Source organism: Osmia lignaria, chromosome 12 (genome assembly GCF_051020975.1).
Source record: "Osmia lignaria lignaria isolate PbOS001 chromosome 12, iyOsmLign1, whole genome shotgun sequence".
Taxonomy (NCBI): domain Eukaryota; kingdom Metazoa; phylum Arthropoda; class Insecta; order Hymenoptera; family Megachilidae; genus Osmia; species Osmia lignaria.
Genome location: NC_135043.1, coordinates 9775340 through 9800283, shown reverse-complemented (window position 1 = coordinate 9800283; position 24944 = coordinate 9775340). Strand labels below are relative to the sequence as shown.

The 24944-nt window shown below is 37.3% G+C and overlaps 4 protein-coding genes across 9 annotated transcripts; 2 read left to right on the top strand and 2 right to left on the bottom strand.

Moving 5' to 3' along the window:
- Positions 1 to 597: 597 nt before the first annotated feature.
- Positions 598 to 21124, top strand: LOC117602885 (uncharacterized). Of its 5 annotated transcripts, none has more exons than XM_034321427.2 (6): positions 598 to 1110; positions 1275 to 1469; positions 1542 to 1739; positions 1812 to 2322; positions 2430 to 2489; positions 12295 to 14033. In XM_034321427.2, the coding sequence occupies exons 2-6, from the start codon at positions 1284 to 1286 to the stop codon at positions 12834 to 12836; spliced, it is 1497 nt and encodes a 498-aa protein (XP_034177318.1). In that variant the 5' UTR covers positions 598 to 1110; positions 1275 to 1283; the 3' UTR covers positions 12837 to 14033. The 5 variants fall into 5 exon arrangements, with proteins under 5 accessions (XP_034177318.1, XP_034177322.1, XP_034177321.1 ...); XM_034321431.2 differs by lacking the exon at positions 12295 to 14033 and adding an exon at positions 20808 to 21124 and having other exon boundaries at positions 600 to 1110; XM_034321430.2 differs by lacking the exon at positions 12295 to 14033 and adding an exon at positions 16747 to 19600 and having other exon boundaries at positions 600 to 1110.
- On the bottom strand, positions 19940 to 21804 carry Nedd8 (Nedd8 ubiquitin like modifier). The gene is made up of 4 exons (XM_034321436.2): positions 21683 to 21804; positions 21588 to 21605; positions 21123 to 21235; positions 19940 to 20613 (listed from the first exon to the last, which is right to left on the bottom strand). The coding sequence occupies exons 1-4, from the start codon at positions 21698 to 21700 to the stop codon at positions 20529 to 20531; spliced, it is 234 nt and encodes a 77-aa protein (XP_034177327.1). The 5' UTR covers positions 21701 to 21804; the 3' UTR covers positions 19940 to 20528.
- A 549-nt stretch (positions 21805 to 22353) lies between these two features.
- Positions 22354 to 22957, bottom strand: e(y)2 (enhancer of yellow 2). The gene is made up of 2 exons (XM_034321435.2): positions 22818 to 22957; positions 22354 to 22733 (listed from the first exon to the last, which is right to left on the bottom strand). The coding sequence occupies exons 1-2, from the start codon at positions 22865 to 22867 to the stop codon at positions 22505 to 22507; spliced, it is 279 nt and encodes a 92-aa protein (XP_034177326.1). The 5' UTR covers positions 22868 to 22957; the 3' UTR covers positions 22354 to 22504.
- Positions 22958 to 23008: 51 nt separating this feature from the next.
- LOC117602887 (mitochondrial import inner membrane translocase subunit Tim21) lies at positions 23009 to 24488 on the top strand. Of its 2 annotated transcripts, XM_034321433.2 has the most exons (5): positions 23009 to 23150; positions 23477 to 23681; positions 23758 to 23992; positions 24056 to 24155; positions 24226 to 24486. In XM_034321433.2, the coding sequence occupies exons 2-5, from the start codon at positions 23480 to 23482 to the stop codon at positions 24358 to 24360; spliced, it is 672 nt and encodes a 223-aa protein (XP_034177324.1). In that variant the 5' UTR covers positions 23009 to 23150; positions 23477 to 23479; the 3' UTR covers positions 24361 to 24486. The 2 variants fall into 2 exon arrangements, with proteins under 2 accessions (XP_034177324.1, XP_076547249.1); XM_076691134.1 differs by lacking the exon at positions 23009 to 23150 and having other exon boundaries at positions 24226 to 24488.
- The last annotated feature ends 456 nt before the right edge of the window (positions 24489 to 24944 follow it).

Here is a 24944-nt window from a genome sequence, read left to right as displayed (position 1 = left end):
GTAATCCTGCAGTCGGTAAATTGTCGAGTAGTTTCAGCCATCCTTACATAGATGGCGAAAGAGTCGAATTTTTATCGACTTATCGACAGGTAAGACATTTAATTTTGCAACTGAGTAAATAAAAGACTATAAACATTACAATTATTCAGACTGACATCTGGAAAGAACCAATTATCACTCCCTCTGATTTTATTTATTTTCTAGAATTGATAGGACATAATAAAAGGTTTCTGAATTGTTTTATCAACTAAGTATAAGCGTAAAACATAAATTGACGAAGATTGTAAACTTCAGTAATAAGGAGTTCTGTAAATGTAAAAAAAGAATAAATGGACCAAAAATTACATGTTTTTCATTTCTTTTTGTTTTTTATGTCGATTGTCCTTCGTTTTATGTAATAAATATGTAATAAATTTCGGTAGATCAATGGCTATATTATTTGTTCTCGATTCTTGATATCCTGAAGAGATTGCAATACGTTTTCTCAACACACATTGCATCTATTTTAGTTATAACATAAAGTAGAATTAAACAAATAAAAAAGAATGGTAACGTTCATGAATATCGATAAAAAACGTTCCCTAAGATCCAATGAATACGCCTTTAAGGTGTTCAACACATGCATCGAAACGTCCCACGCATCGCGCGTGGTTTCTGTAGGAAGTTGAGTTCTTTTCGCGCATCTTACGCGTTTTCCTGAAGGAAAATGGCTACCAGCTGTCATTTAATCGGAAAGTGTGGCTTGTAAAGTGACATAAGATTCTGTGAAAAATCATTTATCGTATACAAGACCGTCTGGCGCGATGCAATTACATAACGTTGAAATCGTTTAGTAGATCGACGCCACTTTTCATCTACATGCGGAACCCGTGAAACCTTCCACAGTGCCATGAAATTCTATTCCGCTCTACTGTTTACAGTTTTTATTTTTCGCCAAACGTATCAGGACTAATGCGTTAACGCTACTTCCACATTTTTTCAATAATTTTAATAACTTGACGGCCGCTTTTCGATCATCGCTAATAATTTTACTGCGCTACGTATTAAGGGCCGCAGATCTTTTGACCTCACTCACGTTATTATTTTGGGAGTGCATTAATTGCAAATACGGTAAAAACTTACTCAATAATACTATTATATTATGCACAAAAAGATTAAAGAAAATATCATTATTTATTTTTCATCATTTTAATAGATAGTGATTCTGTAATTATATATTGTAGCTCATTAATATGTTTCTTCAATATTTGTGCAATAATTCTGTTTTATTTCAGAAAACCAGTATGGGTTCCAGTCAACAATTCTCTCTTAGGTGGAATAATTATTTGAAACACATTACCTGTGCGTTTGATACATTAAGGACAGAAGAGGATCTCGTTGATGTAACTTTAAGCTGTGAGGGAAAAAGAATAAGAGCACACAAAATGCTCTTATCTGCATGTAGTACATATTTCAGAGATTTATTTAAGGTAAATTAAAACAGATAAATGACTGATACGATTGTTAAAATTAAACATGTTGTAATATTTATTTTATTATAGGAAAATCCATGTCAGCATCCTGTTATAATATTTCGTAACGTGAAATTTGATGATTTAGCTGCATTAGTTGATTTTATGTATCAGGGTGAAGTGAATGTAGTTCAAGAGCAGTTAGCAAGTTTTTTAACAACTGCTGAATTATTAGCTGTTCAAGGTCTTACAGATGGTACAGGAAAAGATAATGATAGTTTAGTAGAGGTAGGTTTTCTTAAATTAACATTACATTAAAACATTAATACATTTTAATCACATTTATAAATCATGTTTCAGGACGACATAGAACTTCCTAATGAACCTGAAATTCAACTTCAAAATGCTGCTAGCAAAGCAACAGATAGTAAAAGAAACAAATCACCCTCATCGCCGATGCCTTACCATGCCGTTGATTTACAACCCGATGCTCCACCGAGCAAAAGACGAAAATGTAGAGAAAATGCAAATACAAATGCAGATAAGACCGTGGGTAATGCTTTATCTACGAAAGAGTCTGAAAATAAATTGTCAGAAAATCAGTCGACGACCGGATCGGATCCTGTTGAAATAATTCCTCTGATGCCAAATTTGAAGTTGGAAATGCCTGAGTATTTAGTACAAGATGGAAGTAGCTGTAGTTACGAAGAACAAAGTCTAGGAGACAGTTCGCTAAATAAAATGGGTATAGAAGATACATCTTCTAACACGCCGGAGCACGATCAGAAACCTGATATCAGTCAAACGTTCTATTCAAGTAATCAGTCCACTTCGGATAGTATGGATCTCAAACATCAGTCGGCGGATGTTGGTAAGATTTTTATTCATTGTTTTTCAATGATTAATATTTCAATAATGTTGTAATACTTTTTTGAAATGCGTTGAGAGATATGTTGTATAATTTTGTCTTTCAATTAGGCCACTTACTTTCAAAACCTAGTACATCTGGAGAAAGGTTAACGCAAGAAGCAGTACAGGGTAAGTGTTTTTTAATCAATATTCGTCTTAACCTTCTTACGATAAATTCGATGCTTTGTCATATCTTTTAAATTCAACTACTAATTATTTATTGACAGAATTATGATGATAAATACGAAAAGAAATTTTACTTTTTCATATTTTTTTTTTTAAATAAAAGAAATGGCATTGCCGAATAACTTAACGTTTTGTCCCCATGTGTAATGTACACTGGTATTATGGATTTACAAATTTTTTTTTCTGGGCCGATGTATATATGTAAAATCATGTCTCTGTTCTAAGATCTTCTAAGAAAATATCTCCGTAACGTGGGTACAAAACGGTCGTCTATATTTCTATATATAACTTTCATTAACTTTCGATTACTTGTATCAAAGTTTGGTGACAAAATCATAGATCTAGGAGGGAAACTAATTTTATCGTTTAATTTGGAGAAAAAATATGCGATAATTTCTTGCAACAAAGATTACATAAAATTTTGTTTACTAAAGATTGACAAAGTTAGAGATATCAGTAGTATTTTCTGCAAACAACATAAATTTAAATTGCCATTGATTCGTTCTAAACAAAAAAAAAGGATAAATTTTTCGAATCCTATGTCTGAAATAATTTTTTTTTTTCTCATCTACGTTCATTGCGAAGATGTTAGGACCGCGTTGACTGAAAAGCAATGATCGTGTGGCAAAACATTGACGCAAACGTTTCACAATTATTTATTGGAGAAATGCATTTCTTTTTTGTTATGAAAGAATGTTACCTTATTTCTTATTAATTATTTAGCTGTACAATAGCGTAGCACAGTGTGCATGATTTTTTGGATATAAATGTATTGGTATAGGCACTCGGGTGTAGGTTGAACTGTAGATATTAGCAAGCATTGCCAAGTGCTGTATGTGTGCCGACAATCATCAGAATTTCCTTAATAACTCATACACAAAAGCCACCACTACGTTCCTTATGCGCACTAACTGTAAAACATATCTATGTGTATACACTAAAAAATATCTTTCGATGCTGGTATGAGGTAATTTTTTCTTTGTATCGTAGAAACTTTACAAAACGTGCACGCGCGCGTGTGTGTAGCAATTATTCACACGCGTCATTTACTCGCATGCAAAGTTAATCTTAAAATCGTCAGGAATTTCCTAGGAATCGTACAGTGTATGGAATTATATTTAGAAGAAGAAAAAGAAAAAAAAAGAAAAAAGAAAAAATTGCAACGATCATTTTCCCAATGAAATTATTGCGATTACTGGCAGTTGAGATTAACTTGCAAACTGGTAATTATTTCCCTTACGAGGAAAATACGTAGCCTTGCAATACGACTAATCTAAAGTAGCAATGGTGGTGGTGCTGGTGATAATAGCATGTAAAACGATCTTTTTCCACAGTTGAGTATTATCTTGTTTATTCTTTCTTCTCATGGTGTATCGTGAATGTTGGAACAAAAAAAAAAAAAAAGAAAAATAAGAACCATACGGTTGCGTGGGAAATCCGATATTATTTAGGTCGAATCGATAAGTGTTTAACGCGCGCGATGGAAATGGAAGCGACGGGTTTTCCTGAAATCATTTTCATTCAAAATCAATCACTGCGACGCGGTATCTCGAGAGAAAACTTTCAAACGCGACCCGATCCGAAATACGTTTCCTATCTTTTTTATATATGTATAATAAAAAAAAAAGGCAAATTTCGACAGGTAGGTAAAAGCGGAATATTCATTGCGTTCGTTTCATCGTTGAGACAAGGAGTAGACGCGAAAAATGTAAAACGTGTGTACTATTTGTATAGGAATTATTCAGGAGTTTCTTTCGTGACAAATTTCCATCCGATTACGGTACATAAAAGAGAAACATGTAAATCGCGATTGCGAATCACACATAGGTAACCCAGGTTGCTGTTTAGGCGTGAAACAAGCGTGTAAAGCGACGGTTTTAATAAAAAAAAATACGGCACAGGAGTTTGTATCGAGGCGCTATCAAAGAAGTTGAAGCTCGATAATTTATAATTAACGAGTGTTCTGTGTGTGCGCGCGTGGAATTATTCTCCTTTGCTGGTTGTACACACGCTAAACCTTGTAACTCGACGTAAAAAGACACAAGTACGATTGTAATCGTGTTCAAATTGATACAATACAGAATCGAAGAATGTTTTATCACGACGATAAAATCGTTGGTCGATCAAACGAACCAACACGATGGGTTTGCTGGAGAAAGAAACTTAAATGAAACGAAATGGACAGAATAAAAGTACGTCTACCAAGAAAGAGATATTTCCGAGAGGATCCAGCAGAGAGACATATTGAAATAAGAAGAAGCAAAGAGAACTTTGTCGATGATCGAAGAAAGAGAGGACAATTCATCGAAGTCTCGGTTCTAATCGAAAGGAGAAATTCGCGGTCTGCAATTAGTTGCCAGGCTGCTTAAAAAAAAAAAAAAAAAGAGTAAGAAAGAAAGAAAGAAAGGGCGGTAGGGAGGGAGGTAGAGTAGGGAAGAAAGGGTGATAGGGAAAAGGAAACTGGAAGAGAAACGGAATAAAAGGAAAAGAGAAATCGACAGATTCGGCTAGCACCTGGCAATGCTATATATTTCCACCTAAATACACGCATACACGTACGACAATATATATATACATATATCGTGTGGGTATTGGTATTGCTGATACTCTAGACTGGCTTTCACGGCTACGGGATTGGTTGGTGCTGGGATTGGTCATTTTAAAAACAAAAAAAAAGCAAAGCAAAAAAAAAAAATATGCAAATCGAAACAAAAGAAAATAGAAAGTTAAAAAAAAAAAAATTGCAATTTGTTTACTAATGGTTGCCTGCATGTGCACATGTACTTAAGAACTGACTAACCGAAAGTGTTTGGCCAATGTGTTTTCTCCAGGAGGGATTACGTACGTATCTGGTCAGCCGCATAGCCTCAGCAAAGCAAACGGCCACGGAAAAGTATGTGTACACTGCAAGCAGCGCGGAATGGTCACATCACGTGGAAAGCTCAGGCAGACGCGCTTCAAATGTTGGCCCTGCAATGCCTGTTTGTGCCGCTGGCCATGTTTCGTCGATTTTCACAAAATGCGCGCCATCCCGCACATCCCGCCCCCATAGCACCAACTCGCCCCCTCCGGCCGCCCTCAGTTAATTCTTTTACTCAACTAATTACGCCACCGTCGCCCTCTGCTTTTCTACTATTTTTTTTCTTTTTTTTCCTTTTTTTTTTTTTTTTTCTTTCAACTCACCCTTTGTTTTTATATTCTACGTCCGCGATCATACGTAGGAACAACGCGAACGGAAGTGGTGTGAAACAACGAGGGAAAAGAGAGAAGACAATCTCGCGAAGGGATTCTTTTCGTATTCGTTCTCATTTTGTATATTATTTTTCCTTCCCGGTACGTTCTACGAATGGAACCGAGAATATCATGATTCATTGATACGATTATCGTGACGATAAGCGATCGAACAATCGTTTGTCCACGTTACATCGTTGGAATCCTTCGTTGTTCGACGCTGTCCCCGTTACGTTGTAAAATGCAAGGGCAATGATTTTCGTTCTAAAACGTATTCGTACTCTGGTCGTGTCGAAGCATCGCTCATTCGTCTGTCGACTGAAACACGTTTTAGCGGTGTAACGTTAGCTACCGATTTAGCGTTTATTTATAAATCGTGTTAATTGTAAATTATCGGCTAGGTATTACACTTAAGGGACTATTTTTATCGCGTTCGACAATGGTTTTTTCTTGATCGGCGCGTGTACACGCGTTGGACAAATAGAAGAATCGTTATTTAACTTAATCTTGACTCTATACATAAGACTGCGACGAGTGAACTCGTTATCCATTTACACTAATCTACTATTTTTTTTTTTATTTTTTTTTTTTTTTTAATTTTATTTTTTACTCTTTCTCTCTTTATCTCTCTGTCAACGGTACTTATGTAGATACTTGGCACCTCTGTTTCCGTGACGATTATGTCCTAATGTTCGTTCACTTTGTACAAGACGCGCCTGTTCGTCGATATCGTTTGATGAATCTTTATTTGTATTTTGATATATATATACCTTCCATGAAATGTCGATAATCATAAGTCAACAGTCGTGATATTTAATGATCGACGAGCAAAGAAAAAAAAAAAAAGGCAGAAGAAAATAGATCAGGCCGCTGGATATGAATTTTTTTTCTTTTTTTTTAATATATACATCGGATTTTGCTAGTCCGTGTCCACTTTTTTTTTTTTTTTTTTATTGGTACAAATAACAGAAAGAAAGTTGCTCGATGGAAACTCTGCGTTCCTTGTCATTATTGTTTATCGTTGTGACGCTCCGAAGATCTCGTAGAATTAAGTTTGCGAACGCTTTTCTTTTTCTACTTGTACGTATATCATGGGCTTGATCGCAGGACGAACACCGGTGTAACGGGAAGTTCAAGTGGAAGCACTCGTAGACTGATTGTTCATATGTACTTTGTAAGATTCGCGTCAACCTTTAACCCTTTGCGCTGTGCAATTATTTATCTGGACAATTCTGTTCGTACAGTTAAGTTCGTAATTAACCCTTTGGCAGTCCGTTCGAATACCGGCACCCGAGGGGTTAAGTTGAAAGGAAATTGGCGCAACGAAGGGTAGGTTTTACAAATTCCCAAGTAAAACATGTGTATATATATATCTTGTAATAAGTATGAGAAATTGTCGTGAAATCGTGTGTCGGGACAAATTAACGAATAGCAGTGCAAAGGGTTAAACGCTCATCATCAGAGTTAAGCCATTTTCTTGTACGAATCATGTACGATTTACGAAAAGAAACGCAAATGCCGTCCAATTTACGTCTGACACCAATACTCGTAACACGCGATCGTCGTAGTCGGTGAAAGTAATTAGCGTGAAACGTTGTATAAAGTATCCGGCCCGACGAAACGTTCCAAGAAAAGTTGTGAAATACCGTACGCGAGGCTTTGTAATAAAATGAAGAAACGAATCGAAGCTTGATCGATTAATTAATCGACGAGATATAATTATTTATTTATTTATTTTTTTTTTTTTTCTGAAACCCACGCCGCGAATAAACGAGCGCGATCGATCCCGATCGATTGGTACTTAACATTCTCGATGTGTCTCGGCAGCCTGGGAACTTGGCGAGCTTGAATCTCCTTTTGCTGGTGTCGTATGCCTTCTATTCTCTCTGTTTTGGTCTGATCGGACTTGTTCTAATCAGCTTAAGCTTTTAGCAACGTGCCGCAACGTTGATTCCGAGATGCATCGTACGGTCGCGTGCAACGATGACCGTTATCTCTTCAGTGAGAGAAAAAGGGTTCATTGGCCGCGATCGTACGCGCAGGTCGGTCGTAAAATCGAACACGAAGATCGGATGAGAATCTTGAGAACACTGGTAGAGCTTTGATCTGGAGAGGGTGGTCGCGTTCGCGTGTATTTGGCCGCGATCGATCGAACGATCGAACGATATGCGTGTCGCGGTCGAAATCGAAAGGAAGGTGCATTTGTCGGGGTAGCGGCAAGGATACACAAGTGCCAGTGGGGATGAAGGCGGATATATAAGTTTGCATACGGCGCACAGTGTGTAATTGTATTGTGGTTAATATAGAGGTGATCTTGTGTGTTTGTGTTTATTTGTAGAACGAGCAGGAGATACCGCTGGGGGCGGGGGTGGTAGCGGCGGTGGTGCAACCGCGGACCTCGTCTCGGACGACGACTACGGTCAGTCGACCGACACAGAATTATTGTTTCGCTGTAGAATTTGTTGGAAGGGTTTCAAGCATCCGATGTCGTTGACACTGCACAAGGACTTGCATACAGGGCAGACCAGGTGCCCGATTTGTCAGCGCATTTTCAGTCGAAGTTACGACATGAAGGCTCATTTGCTGCGCATCCACAAGTGCACGTTCAGTGTCGACGCAAAGTTGAACTTTCGAAAGTGATCGATCGCGTGGCAACGAATCGTTTTTTCCCTTTAATCGGTCGAGATAACCCTCGAATATTCGTTTCGTACTCATATGCGTACTATTAATTTTATCTATCGTTCGCATTTATATTTTACGTTACGTTACGTTACGTTAATTAAGCTTGCGATTAGACTCGAGGGATTTTCGGTGAAAATCAATCAAAAAAGAAAAAAAAAGTTCGACGGATATTTCGTTACTCGATATAATCGAAATTAAATATCCGCGTTAAATTAGAGACTGACAGCCAGAAGACTCGAACAAGGTGCCATCGATGAAAAGATGACGCGAGAAAACGTAAAGTTCCTTAGAAAGAAACTAATAAGTGATCGATTCGAAGAATCAGCGTATCTTTTCTTATTCGCTTTCCCTTATAAAATAAGGTTCGATCGTTTTTTTTATAGCTTTTTCGTTTTTTACCTTTACCTTCTCTTTTTTTTTTAACTTCGATGCGTTTTTTGCGTGCATTTTATTATCCCGTTCGCCCTAGATTAGTAGACCGGAAGTGAATCGTTCGCGTATGCGTCGAATAAAATGCGAGTGCGTCGTCGTTTTTTATTTTATTTTATACATTACACGCTATTTATAATGAAAAACGTTTTACACTATCGCAGGATGTTTTGTATACGATAATCTCGAAAGATATATCTATATATTTTAATCGCTGTTAGGAAGTTTTTTTTTAATAAAACTTGCCGAAAAAGAAATAATCCTTTGTTTCACTGGTTCAAAGATAGTAATTGATCGTGGACGAACGAACGAACCGTGTTCAGAAGCGTAATTTCGCATAAGCATTAACCCGATCGCAAGCTTCTTGTGTCATTCCGATGGTCGAAAAAAAAAAAAAAAAAAACAAAGACACCCTTTTTCTTTCTGTGGCTGGAGGCTTCGTTGACCGTGCTTTGGTGGGAACTGTACTATGTGGGAACTTTGCAGCTACGCAACAGATAGACGTACAACCTTTTCGACGCGACGATAAAACACCCTCTCGAGGATGAGCGACTACGCGACAAGATGATTCTTCGATCAACGAAGAATCATCTTCTTCCTCTTCTTGCCTTTTCGTCGCTCGCCTTCTGTCGCCCTGCATCCCCTTGTCAAACCCCGTTCCTTTTTTATTTTTATTTTTTTAATGCACTGACAACGAAAGCTTCCGAAGCGGTATCCTGAAATTTTAATCAGCTTTGCACGTTGATAGATCACGCTATTATAAATCTCCCTATTCATGGTTCTGGCCATTAGTTTCAATGTTACTAATGTTAGCGATGTTGTATGTGGGGTACCTTACAATTTATATTTCTTTATATATGTTTAAATTGCAAGAACGATTTACGGGGATCGAAATCGAGTTTGTTCGTTAGCCTATTTATCTAACTCACTACGCCACCACCAATTCTCCGTCGTCTTTTTATCGAATTTCGGGCTCCCGATGTCACTGTTCACGATGAATGCCACCCTGAGAAATGTGTCGCGCGATTATAAAATAACTAAATAAAATAAATGAAAGCTGAATATTCAAAACGGCGTAATCTATCAGCGTGCGGAAACTCGTTAAGATCGAAGATCATCGCTTCGGTAAATCTCCTTATGCGAGAAACACACGAAACAGTTCGACTACTCTAACACACACGTGCGTCAAAATTTCACCAACCACGTTCTATTTCTTTCTCAATACGTCACGTTCCCGCCCAGAGATCGACGGTAAAATGACGAGACACGGAAAGGGTGAAGCAGCGAGCAAAGCCTACGGAAAGTGAGCGGAAGCTCTAAGGAAAAAAATAAAAATAAAAAAAAAAAAATACAAAAATCGGCGAAATTTTATTACATAAGTATGAGGCTGTCTGTCTGTGTATGGGAACACTTTGGATTGTGTGCGCAGAAACTAAGCACGATACTACGCCTATCGGGAACCACCAACGTCAAAGTGAGCAACCACCACAGCAGTCGCAGTTGCAGTCGGAACAACACCAATACCAACAACAACAACAACAACAGCAGCAACAGACGAACATCGCTTACGAAAGGATCAGACGTAGGTCTAAGCCTCTACACGACGAAAGCGGTCGTTGGGTGTGCGACGTTTGTGGCCGTGCATACAATCGTGGCGACTCTTTAGCTCATCATCGTAGCATACACAGGGGGGACACGATCTGCCCGATTTGCCAGTCCGTCTTCACCCGAAAGTACACGATGCGTTGTCACATGTTTAACATACACGGTATCAAGTAAGGTGCATCGAAAGACTAGCGAATCGTCTGGACAACGAACGCGATTTACAGGATTTTAGGAGTCACACCGGCTCGTTGTCGGCTACAACGAGCCTTCACGTTTTGGACGCAAAGAGAGTGAAGCGGATCCGCTCTCGCTTTAGAATCGTGTATCGCGACGTTTAAAGAATTTGCGCGCGATAAAACAGTGTCGTATCGGACGGTACATCCGCGTGCAAAGATATCTTCCTTCGGTAGGAGAACCGTAGGGTGAACGTAGCTCCCACCTCAGACTCGGTAGGCGTGTCCTCCTGGGAGCCCGCCTCCCCCCCTCCAGTTCCCCCACGCTGAAAGAAGTCATCGTTGCGCGTGACTGTACGGTAACAATTCGCGGTTTATCTTGTACATATTTTACCTATGGTAATCGTAGCATGGTGTACAAATTGCGTGAATATTTTTATCGCGACTGACTATTTCACGAACTGATTGTTTAAGTTTTTTTTTTTATCTTTGCTCAAAGCATGATTGAAAGAAATTGTAATGTACGAGATTAATATCATTTCAAAGTATCGTTTCCTGACAATAATTTTCTAAAGGAAGAAAGGATACAACGTCGTAAAGATCGTCGTTAAGCAAACTGCTCCGTCGTTGTAACTTGTAAATGTACGGAGCATATTTACCCATAACGACGACGGATTATCGATCTTATCTTCAATTTTTTTTTTTTTTGTATGTGCGCAAACTGAAAATAAAAGTATCGTAGAAAATGTTTTGTATTTTTTCGTTGAACAGCGCACGCGGAGGATAATTCGTACGCTGTACAGCCAAAGGAAATACATGATTGTCGGTTCACTGCACACGACAGGCATATTTTGAGAAAAATTCGCAGACCGAGCGTAATTTTGTTGCGTAAAACATCTAAAGCAAACACGTGTGAATATTATCGTAATTACAAGATGCTTGTTTTGTGATTTTCAATTGCATCTCTAACTTGCAACCGATCGCCACCATCGAACTACTAGGACCTTTGATATTCTTCTGCATGAATATTGAACATATTTTGTACGTAAATCCGTTGTTTTTTCTTTTTTTAAATATTTTTTTTTATTGTTGTTCGAACGTTGTTATCCACAATTCACAGTAGCATGATTGCTCCAAGAGTTTTTACAGTTGCGTGTTCATCACCTCGTGACAGCTCTTCCTTGTACGACACTCACATCGTGTGTGCTGCCCTTTTTTTTCCTTTTTTTTTTTTTTTTTTTTCATCACCATTCATCCCCTCGATTCGCCAATAGAGATCGAAGGAGACGGTAGCGAGCGAGTGAGTAGGAAATGTAGACGATAGCAAAAGGACGAAAGGATTCTAACAAGAGAAACGAAGAAGATCATGGCGCGAGATGTTGTTGTAACGTTTATCCAAGGAAATATAATCGATCAATGTGTAGAGCTTTCGCGAGATCGATCGTTCGATCCATAGAGAGTGTACATATATACATGTGTGTGCGTCTGTGTGCGTGGGTGGGAGAGAAAGATATTGGTATGTGACGATGATAGTGCAAGGAAAGAAAAAAAATCGTGATCGTTCGATACACGATGGAATCGTGATGATCGGCGCACGCACTACCATGAAACGTTTATATCTGATTTAGATTCACGCACGGTGGTCATCGAACAGCCGTCGCACTCGTGCAAACTCTGCGGTAAAACGTTTTGGAATCGGGACTCGATGTACAAACACATGAACATGCACAAAGGGACTACACAGTGCCCGGTGTGTCATAAAGTGCTGAGCCGCACGACGCACATGAAGCGACATTTAAAAAATCGGCACGGTTGGCTAGGCGTCGGGACGACCGCCGCCGCCGCCGCAGCCGCAGTGGCGAACGCCGCAGCCGCAGCCGCAGCAGCAGCAGCAACCGCAACCGCGAGCACCACCAATGCCGCAGCCGCCGCCGCCTCTGTCGTATCCGGTGTACCGGTTGTCACCGCTGTCACCGGATCTTCCGGTCCGACCGATACATCCGCCACCGCACCCTTGCCGACACCCATTTCCGTCTCCTCCACCGCCCATCAGATCGCCCATCAGAACGCCGGAAGTCCACCTGACGATCTCGATTCTAATGCTACCTACACCACTATACGCATTAGGGAGAGCAGCGTCGAAAGGATCACTTCTAGTCCTATTCCTTAGTGCGAGCATATCTTGTTATCGAACCCGCCACATCACGCCCGTCGACAGAACAGAGGTTAAAAACCGAACGTCGCGATATCCTTCGTCGCTCACCACCTACCCCTTTCTATTATTTTTCACTTAACTTCATATCGTGGATGGCTCCAAAAAGCATTACGCGGTTGTCGAGCCTCGTCTCGAACGGTGGAGAGAAATATTTTCCAATAGGCATAAGTGAACGATAGAAGGGGATGAGTGGAGGGAATACGCAGGATGAATGAAAATTTTGGAACACCGTAGTAATTTTTTGGGTCATCCAACGTTTATCCCTGTTAGTTTCGCGCTTCTGATTCTCTCTGCGATCTCGTAGTCGATGTCCCTAGCCCGGTTATTCCGATGGGAACGTAGAATTATAAGGGAACCATTAATCTTTGGATCGATATACTCGTTTGCTCGTATATATTAGATTTATTTATTACGCGAATTGTGTTAAAAAAAATTAGTCGATTGTCAATCGTGTTTTCTCGGTCGCTGAGAGTTTCCAAAAGGGATACTCGCTCCGTTTACGAAGAGATACTTAAGTTAATCAATGAAGTTGCGTTCGCCAGTGTCTCGGAGTTTCTAGATCACAGATGCGCAATCTTTAACGATGCACGCGGCATTAATGATAAAATGAAAAAAAAAGAAAAAAAAAAGAAAAAAAAAATGAACAGAACCTATTCCACTCTAGTCGTCGACGGGATTACCTATTACTAAAGATGCCTGTCTTACACTTTTACGCCCTAGTCATTTGTATACACGCGTGTACGTGTATGTACGTTACGTCTATGTATATGTGTATATGCATATAAAAATGGAGGAAGAGGAGGAGAAGGAGAATGAAAAGTAACAGGAGGAGCAAGAGGAGAAGAAGAAGAAACTGAGAAAGAAGGAGGATCGTGTGCGTAAATCGCGCGGAATACCTATGTTTCTTTTTGTAACCAAAGACATACGCAGTGGACAAGATAATAAGGGAAAAAGGCAAATTATTTTATCTAGTCAAATGAGTTCGGTACTTAAACAAAATAGCGTAAGGAGGAATGTGCATCTTTCTTTGTGCGCTCGCGAAGATGACACCGTGTCAAACGGTGAATGGAATCGATCGACTGTGAGACTGTGGATTCGATGTCGTCTTAGTTGCATCCTTTCAACCGATGATTTTTTTTTTTTTTTTTTTTTTTCTAATTTCATTCGATGCGCAGTCTTGTATCGAAACGTGCCATTATCTTTTAAGTCAATCCCGTGTGAAAGCATTTTCGCGCTCAGAGTCGCATTTGAAATTGCTCAGTCTGTTCGCAGACTAAAAATTTGGCCATAATACATACGTTTACGATATTAAATATACTCATATATATGTAGGTATATATATATATATATATATATATTTTAGTTATAAATTAGAAAAGCTTGCCCAGTTCGTATGCACGTACATCGTACACGTGCGTTTACGTAGTTGTATGTAAAGAATTTGATTTTCATTTATTTGTCTTATCCCTGTAAGGATATAAAAGTTGGATACCTTTAATCGATCATCATTTTTACTTTAGCTTCCCCCGTTCTTTTTTGTTGTGCTTATATTGTTTGTTTGTTTTATTTCGTTTTAGTTACCTTAGCTTTAATCTAGTTCCGCCATTGCGGGTTCCTTTTAATCTAATCTAAATACCCAAAGAAGCCAATAATCGGAAGTTCCCGATTCGAGTCTATTTTTTCTCCTTATCGTGCAATCACAAATAGAGGCTATCGATCGCGATTTATCGAAAGCGAATCCTTGCTGTATGCCAAAGTCATAGGACGTTGCAATCGAACGCAATATTGCAATCTACCTGCGTTTTAAACAAAATTTGATCGTGACGTGACGAAGTACAAATTGAAGCTAGTTGAGAAAATGCTGGATAGAGGACAGTTTAATGGAAATGTCGCAAAGTACAGACGCGTGCAATGATGTCTGAAGGCGAAAGCGACGGGTCGAAGGAGTTAATCGCTAACTTTAATTATTTTAGGCTAATTCTGTTTTGTGTGAAAAATGTCCGTGTGTCTATTTTACATGAAATTGGCAAGAAATTAGTTGTGGCAGTCAACGCGCGAGTAAAATAGAGTTCACTATTTATTGGGCGAAGTTCAATAATGCTTGTGTTCCATTTTGCGATCGCATGCGTTCATGTTCCGTGCTTGTCACGCTCTACGTCACATAATTTGCACGTTTATTTTTTAATTAGATAATTTCAGCGTCTTTATTTTTAAATCGAAACTAGCAACGTTACTTTCAAAGGCACGAATCAATATTTAGGTGCGATATACTATTTTGTTGTTTCCTTTTTTTTAATTTATATTAGCTTATAGTATGTGATTTTACGTAAATTCTCTAAGAAACGAGAAATACGAAACACTGTACACGCGTTTATTTATATTTTTTATAATTGACAAACTCGCGTGTTTAATTTTAAACAAAACGAATGTGCACATTCCTCAGAAGCCACAATACAAATAAGTACAAGAATGCCAATTATTACTTTAGACAAATTGATATTTCTTTCTTTGATTATTTATAAAAATAAGAAACATCTATATATATGAATAAATAAATAAAAATATATATATATATATAAAATATTATAATATATCATTACACAGTCTTATATGTTTGGCTTATGCAAGTTGTTTAACGATGTAAGTAAAACAAAATATGTGTGAATAAAGTTTCAAAATGTGAATTCAACCGAGTCCTTTTTTTAAAAGTAGAAATATCATTTTCTTAGGTACAAAACCGCACACGACATCGTATAGATAATTTCTCCATGAAAAATTAACAAACTTGCACGGATAATTTCGTTAATGGTGGCAAACGTATCGTTAAGAATTTATTTGTTTATAAACATATGTACCTGTAAGTTATTAACCAACTTCGAATAGGTGGTCACGAGAGTGGGTTACCTGCAGCGGTTATGTTAATTGTGCTTTAACATTTTCACGCTTTTACATCAACATCTTTCTTATTTCCGTTCGATTCTTTCACGCTAACAACGTTGATACTCGATGACCAACGTGTAAATCGTTCGAATCAAGTGAAAAAATCCTTGTAAAATATTCTTTTCAAAATTTCAACTTTGTTCTTACCCCTTCGACTGAAAGACAATAACTGCAGTGAGTGGTGGAGATGACGCCTGCGTCAAGCGAGAGTGAGAAGTGCGCATGCGCAGCCAGCACGGTGGAGGGTATAAATTGTGGGCCTTCCCCCGCCACCGCGGGAACTGGTATCGAGTCCAGTTCGGGATAAGGGTTTCAACCCCTTTGTCCCTAATTGGTCCCAGGTCCAGTTCAAGATAAGGGGTATCTACCCCTTTGACCCTCGCGTGTGTGTGTGTTCACACACACTTGTTGCACAGTCCCCGAGTAGTTTAGATATGTATTGATTTTGTTTGCGCCATGAAAGCCAAAGGAAAGTAGTGGGAGATTGAACCGAGGTCTGTCCCGTGGACAACATTGTATATGTGCTACGGATTACGTAGGATACCATTTTAGGTCCATTTCTGACTAGCTATATTTTACAACGCGATAAACGCGCTCCAGATGGCGGGTTAGGCTGGTCTGAAATGTTCCTTCAATGTCTGCGACCAGTATATTTTTAGTTGCATTAATGATTTTTATCCCCTCGTACCTATCCAGTTCTCCTACGCCCCCGACCTTCCACTCTCGCTTGTCAGGATTCTAGAAACCTTGTCACTTAGAGAGATAATACTGTAGTCTATGTTACGTGTTACTGTCCCCTCAAAGATCTGATTGAATGTCTGACTCTGATTGACTAGGAAAAGAAAAAAAAACAAAAACAAAAACAAAAATAAATAAAAATGAATGAGGAATCGGCGGGTCACGTGGCTGTGTTAATGTGTTGCAGGGGGGGTGGGACGCAATCGGAAGCATGTTGGCGATACAACTGGTCAAGTGGTGATGCAGGGTCCAGGGCGTTTTTCGTGCAGACTCTGCGGAAGCGTTTACAAGCACCTTGCTTCGCTGACCCAGCACCTCGAAGTGCATCGCAACCAGACAACCTGCATCCTATGTCACACCACTCTCAGTCGTAGAACCGACCTGCGACGTCACATGCGTTTGAAACATAACATGCAATGGCAAAAAACGATCCAGAAGCAGCGCAGCTCGAAAAACGAATTGGACTCGTAGAGATTCTTTACCACGCCGAGAGAAACATTGCTTCTCGCTCCGCCCTGGTTCCCTTACGTTCTTTTCATTTCTATCTCCTATAAAATATTTTTTGCCTCGATTCAAAAAGATCGTTCAATCTTTTCCATTGGTATCTACAATTTATTTATCTTCTTTTTCATTTATTTTTCTCTCCCCCTCCTCCTCGTTACATCGTACACGTCTATTTATTTCCTTACTTTCCGTGTTTGCCATTCAGCAGTTTACCGATGTCGATCTTCTTTCTCCTTTGGTAAGTGCGCTTTTATCGAGCCATCTTCGATCTACTTAAAAAGAAAACATCGACACAACGTTTCGTACACTTTGTACACAGTGAGATACGAGCTAATTGACACACGTTCATCGCGTCTACAGTATTAGAAACGAGGCAGGAATCTAAAGAATCTCTCGCGTACTCCTTCATAGTTATCGCATAGAATTCGTTCCCGCTACCCGCGATTTTTATAGCGTTAAGCTTAACATGTAAAACTGCGACTCCGTGGACAGTAACATGGGACTTTATAATTTATTATTATCGTTTTCGATCTCACTTTCATTGCCAGTGTCTACCAGATCTCTTACGTTCCCCGTAATCGTTACACTATACTCACCGTAGTAAGACAGAAGTATATTTTTCCATCGAAAACCAAGAATCTTGTCACAAACAACAAACGATCAATTTTACTTTTTAGTTTTTTAACTCGATTAAGACGACGCGTCATTTCTCGTTGCCACGTTGCTTTCAATGTTGTGGTAAGAAATCGAAAAGATCATCTATTATTTTTGTTTAATTCTTGTTCGATGTCTACAAGTAACAATAAAACGACAAAACGTCTCCTTTCCGTGTAAGGATTCTAGTCATTGCTGTACAGTACTTTAAGTGGTCGTTAAACTTGTCTCGTCTGTTGCTCTTGTTGTAATCGTTAAGTGGCATCGACCGTACCGTGGATCTCTGTTACGCGTCCAGATGTTACCGTTCGCAAAAATCATTAGAAGAGATCGATGATGACGCACGCTGTTGCTACCGATCAGCCGCAAACTTGTATTTATGCATTAGTTGACAGGATGATAGAATATTATAAAATGCAAACATGTACAGTGTTCGACTGTAATTATGGTACATTCGGGGACGAAAGCGAGAACTTGACAATTCCACTAGTAAGTACCTTTACCGATTTTCTTTTTTAACGCAACCACCATGACTTATCCGAAATGACCACCGATTGTACCATCGTTACGAGCGCAATTACTGTACCTTTTATATCACGAATAGGAAAAATAATGAAAATCGCAGTGTTTCGAGGCGAATGATGAGCGACGATAAAATCGAATCATTGTGAACGATTCGAATCGAATGGAAAACGAAGTTCCACCAGTTACACTGACTCTGTTTACACGTCTGTTGTTCGCGTGCTCGATTTTTTCGTTGCGATCAAGATGAAACCTTAGCTACTTCGATGGAACGCATAGACAGTGCCTTACACACAACTATCTGTATAGTTTTACAGTTTACATATTAACTTTTCCAGATGTTTACCACAGTTGACAGAGACTATAAGAGAGTTATAAAGAGAATCAACAGTTTTTCATTACTTTCGCCAGTGGCTTCGTGTAAACATTGTCTCTGTACAGATTTCAAGAGAGAAAAAAAATAAAAAAAAGAGCTACGATCATGCGTAACGCGAGTAACACTCGCCTCACCCAAAGTCTGTACCATTTCAATTGAATTAAGATTTCAAACTTGCGCCACCGATGCATTTTGCGAAACGATCTCGCGCGAGTTTCAACACCTTCGTTCCGTGTCGTTACGGTAGCGATTGATTAAGAAAAGAAAAAAAAAAGAAAAAAAAAGATGAACATTTGCATATTGCGCATTGTGTATCGTTTTATTACGAATTAGTTGGATGCCAGTAATCAATATTGTTCGAGAATCGTACTCTGTAAGGTCTATAAATTCTACGTAATCTCAGTAAATAGATTGTATTTAAGAAAATGTCTAAAAAGATAATTATGATTAAGCAAACGGAAAATTAATCGATAATGTTATAGAAATACATTAACGTAATGAAGTTTATTGCGACATTTTATGATTGAAAAAAAAAATTTTGAAAGAAGAGTTCGATTTTTCTTTTCAAGTGAGATACTATGAAACTTTGCTTGCTGTTTGCGAGATATACAGGTATTCCGTTTCGATTAGTTAACGAATATGAAATTATACGATTTCGAAACGAAAGAACGCGTTTATGCACAATGAAGATGCACTTAATTCGTAGTGACGTAGTTTTAAACGTAGATACTCGCTGTTGAGAATCGCACGAAGCTTCAAAGAAAATGAAAAGAAAAGAAAAAAAAAGTAATCAAGGGTACTTGCTAAGCAAACGATCAGGATAAACGCGTTTAATTAAACTTTAAGCGAAACATGTACTTCATTTCGTTGCGATGCGTTTCTTTCTCTTATAATTAGTTGATAAGATTATTAGGACCGTGTGAATTTGTACGATGTATCGCACGATAGATTTACTAAATCTTAAAAAAAAAAAAATTAATAAAAACCAGAGAAAAAGAAAAAAAGGCGAACAATGCATTTATAAGAATACGATGAGTTTTCGTTGCAATGAAGAATAATCTTTGTTTTCACAGGCCAGTAGGTTTCGCGAAGAAACAATACGCGTAGCTATTACTTCTCGATGAAATGTTTATTTCATAAACGTGTAATTATAATTGTACGCGAATGCAAAATGCACCACGTATCTAGAAATACAAAGTGATCGTAGAGATACGTATGCTCGATAGCAATCGTCAAATTTTTCGTCGGCAATTCAGAAATGTGTTTATGTATATGTAATTCATTGTGAGCTTGTAAGAGAGTTAAAAGCGATATTAAAGTATGCTTTGAAATGTTATTACAGCAATGTAAATAAATCGATTTACATTAAATAAGTAACATACTTATAAGTTTACCAAATTCTCACGTTAGGGAACGCGATACAATATCATTATAACGTTACTCTAGAATAGATAAATTTAAAGAGTCGTCAACCACGGACATAAGTACATCGAAACACGAAGAGTCGCAGAATTCTACCGCGTGCTGCACTATTTCTCAACGATTTTTTTTTAAATAAAGTGGAGCCCAACAACTGATATTGGTAAATGTCATAGATATTGAGACGTTTGTCTCGAATTCGGATCGGGTCTCGCTTCGATCGAGACGGCGAAAACTGTGAAATTCGATTCATAGTATACTCGGTTTATCGGTGAAGCAAGTATTAGGTTTCTATAATTGAATTATTTTATTAAATATTTATTTGAATTCTAAACGTAATCGTTTAATCACATTGATGTACAAAGACGATTTGTAAGTCCTTGCAAACACAGCGCGCATGTAACATTGGAAAGCGTCCTATTATTTTTGTGGTTGATCTTGTAAATTCCTTAATATTCACACATACATACATTCCGAATCGTGGAATGTTATAATTATAAGCCCCCCCTTAATGCGAGTACCAAATGCAACACTGATCCGCCTTGAACCTTATAATCTTGCGCCGTTTTCTCATCATTCCTAGAAAATATCAAACATATTTTTTTTTCTTTTATTTTTTCTTCTAAAACATGGCTTACATTTGTAAAATAATTTTAAACACGCAACTATACGCTTAATTTAAGCTACGTTCACTTTTATGTAAATACAAACTGCACATGACAAAAAGGGAGACAAGAGAAAATAATACTGAAACGACATGATTGATGGAACAGGAATATGGAGGGCAAGACAACAGAGTGATTCGGATGCAGTAAGGAGTACAGAAAATCACTTTCCAGAATATGTTCCATCAACTGCAAAGAAGGCAAATGCTACAAGAAGATGTAAAATTTGTGCATCTAAAGGACTGAGAAAGGAATCTCGTTACTACTGTGCTTACTGCAATGTAGGATTATGTGTTACACCTTGCTTTAAGGAATTTCATACTAAAGGTGATGTCAAGTGAAATGTGGTAAAGCTAGTTCTTGCTATAACAACCTTCTTAAATAATTGCATAAATTATTTCTATTAACAATTACAATACCTACATTTGTTTCCCAGAAAATATTAATCGTTGTTGCTGAGGTGGTATGCCTTCCTTCTCTTCCACCCTTTCCTTGATCCTTTCTACTTTATCTGTAGGTTCAATATCTATTTCGATCTATGAGAACAACGATATCTATAATTGCTTTTGAACTTAAATATAAATTTACTTATTGTTTAATGAGATATTTGTATGGTACAACAACAAATAGTATTAAATACAAAGAAATACAAGCATCTGTTGAATTAGAGAAATTATAATCTATAAAAACACGTTCTTATACATGAAATGTCAAGTTTTACACTCTTATGCGGCAACGCGTTTCTGTTAGAAGAGGTTATCTTGTTTACACAGCTTTTTCCCCTCTATTCATACGTGTACCCATGTATCAATAACCATTGTCTTATGCGATAAGCCTCCGAATCATATTAAAAAATACATAACATTAATTTGCAATTAAGTTACTTGCCTCCTTTCCGGTAAGAGTCTGAAACAAGGTTAGAATATACTTTCAGAACTGGTTATAAATGTTGCAGCTCCATCTCCGCCGGTTATTGTTCTTACCTTCACTTTGATCAACATTGTTTATGCGTTAAAAAATAACTTAAATAATTATTGTAAGATTACAAATTAAAAACTACTGACAATAAGATACAACTATACAGCTCTTTGAAATCGAAGTAAAAATCTTAAAGGTTCGTACACCGCCTTCTGGCGGCAAACTATTAACTTAAATTATTCGTTCAACGAAAGAACATACCTGTTTCGCGCAGCTCAGAGAGATCCTCTATTTTACTTCTAACTTCGTGGCATTTCGTGGTCATATACACGGTGAACAAGAATATATGAATAATCAAAACAAGTAATCACGCACATCGCGACGCGCCGAAGGTTGGAGAAGTACTGAATATAGGGACCACTAGGTATGCTGCGCAGTGCCGCGACGCGCCTACACAGTGTCGCAACGCGCTTGCGCAGACGATTGTGCGCAGTCAAGAATGCGCAGAACGAACGAAAATGCGTAATATGACAGGTATCATCTCTCATTGAATGAATAATGATGTCAATAGTGTTTAGATAGTTAAAACAATTCTTTTCACGGTATTGATTATTGTACAAGTTTCAGGAACTTAAATTATAAATTATTGTTAAATACATGTCGATATTTATATGTGTATAAGTAGATATATTTATGATTAACCAAAGCATTTGTATTAATCTATGTAAATATAATTTATTTATATGTAATTTTAGCCTAGTTTATAAATTAAAGATATTTGTAATATTAGATAGAAATACATGATGGATATTAAAATGACATATCATGGTTTGTATTCAGTCTCAGCCAATGTCCTTTGTATATACAAAACAACAGTCTATAGATCATTACATTTTCAATTTTTCTTCTTGAGCAAGTAGCTGATTTTTTATCTTCTGTAAAAGTTCCTTTTTAACAGAGTCTGGTACAAGTGTTCTTGCTTTGCTTGTAACCATTGAAAGCAACTTGTCATAAGTAATTTCATGACCATGTTCTTTTATTAATTCTTTGCAGATTAATTTCACTTGATCTCTCCAGCCACATTCGACTAATCGACGACGTAATAACTCTTTTAAGCTAAACAAAATGTTAATAAAATGAGTCACGATTTTTTATTTAAAAAATAACTCACAACATTTGTTTTATTTCCAAAATACTTGCCCGTCGCGATCGCCAACCATGACCAACCTTTGATGCGGAGCAGTCTTCATTAAGAATTATTATTTTACTTTCCTTTTTGTTAGTTCTATTCTGTATTTTTCTTAATAATCACTTTTTTAAAAGCAACCACACTAACCGATACCGCTGACACGTAAAGGAGGTTATGTTCCGTTTGTTTTTAATAACTTCCTAACCTAACTTTACCTAATCTTTCAAACGGAGCACGAAATAACCAAACATGATTAAGAGCTATCAGAGTGCCGTTTGAATTGGTATTTCTTTGAAATATAGTTATTGATTTTCACAAATGAAACAGTTTTCATATATATCTAGGTACGTAAAACTGAAAAAGAAGCGAACATTCATTTATGAGAAGATATGTTGAGGCTATAGTAGCACAATTTGTCCAATAGTTTTTATGATTTTGAGAGTATTGTTACAATTGTTTTATAACATACAAAGTATTTTAAACATCATTTATTAAAAAATGCATACCGTATTTATATTATTTTTAATATTTTAATTGATCGTTCCGTACCAATTTTATTGTTAAAAGTTCGTACAAAATTTGTTCACCAAGATGGGGTCGTCGGATATTTCGAAACAGCTATCAGTTTTCTTATTTTTTTTTGTATACGTTACATTTATCAACGTTTTAGAAAATGGCCACAGCAAGAATAATCCCTTATATTTCATACAAAAGATTCGCAGCAGTATCTAGTCTAAGAAATGTATGCGTTTTTTCTTATTACAATGTAACATCTGGTTTTCAACAAAAAGCATTGTATTGCACAAAGAGATCAATTGCAAAAGCTGATAATCTTGAACATGAAAACAAGCTGCAAGTTGGATTTGCGGAAGTAGGTAAATTTCATAAATGTGTATAAAGATATTTGCATTAGAAATTTTGTATCTCTCTGAATAATCTTTGTTGTTTCAGTTAAAGAAAACACAAAATCAGCTGGATACTTAGGTGTAATCATTGGCGGTGTAGGGATCACTGCTTTTATGTTTTATATGATTTTTAATGAATTGTTTTCTACTAAAAGTCCAAATAATGTATACAGCAAGGCATTAGATCGGTGTATCAAAGATCCTAAAGTAGTAAATGCTCTTGGAGAGCCTATCAAAGCATACGGAGAAGAAAGTCGTCGTGGACGTAGAAGTCATATAAAGTAAGTTTAAATTTATATTGCTTAGAAATTTTCGTTTTAAATAAATGGTACATTACTTTGTAGGTACATAATTTTTGAAAAGGATGGGGTACGACACATGAGAATGAAATTTTATATTCAAGGTATAAGAAGACGTGGTACAGTGAATTTAGAAGTGCAGGAAGTAAGATTTTCTTCTTAATAATATATGTGTTCAGTTATATCCAAAGCTAACATGTTAAATTTGTTTACAGAATGAATCTGGGAAATATGAGTATAGATACTTATACGTGATGATAGATGATATAATGCAAACTATTATTAAAATAGAAGATAATAGAAACCTTCCAAGTAGCCCCAGTGATGAAGTAGAATTTGATTTGAGCTAACATTTTAACTCGTTCTAAATAGTACTTTATATACTGTATAAAATACTTAATTTTAAATATAATTTTGTAACACTTATGTGAAATAAAATGTAGAGATATCAAAGATCTCTAAGTTAATACTTGTAAGCGGTACGCTATAAAAGAAACCCACGTATATTTTTTGAACGTATCATACTCCATTTCTGTGAAACATATGAGTAACGGCGATTCAAAATATTCCCGGAACTATGCTTGTATTAAGCAATTCGTTTTTTTTCGATAACGAATGTCATAGTTCAATTGCGATGATTAAAATTTACATAATTATTAAAGAACTATTTCTATAATGGGTAACGGAAGTACCGCATTCCATTTCATAATGTTCTATCTGTCAGATGCATTAAATACTTTTCGTTGTATAATTGCAACGCGTTTCGAACGTCTGCTATTATACATAGAAGATAGAGGCATCATTGATAATGTTCTCATCCAAAGAAGAAGAGGGAAGGAGAGAAATAATGAAATGCCTGTGTACGAAGGTGGACATCATCGATACCATTAGCGACCACCTAAAAATTAACCGAAGGCTGCGGGGAGATCTTGTC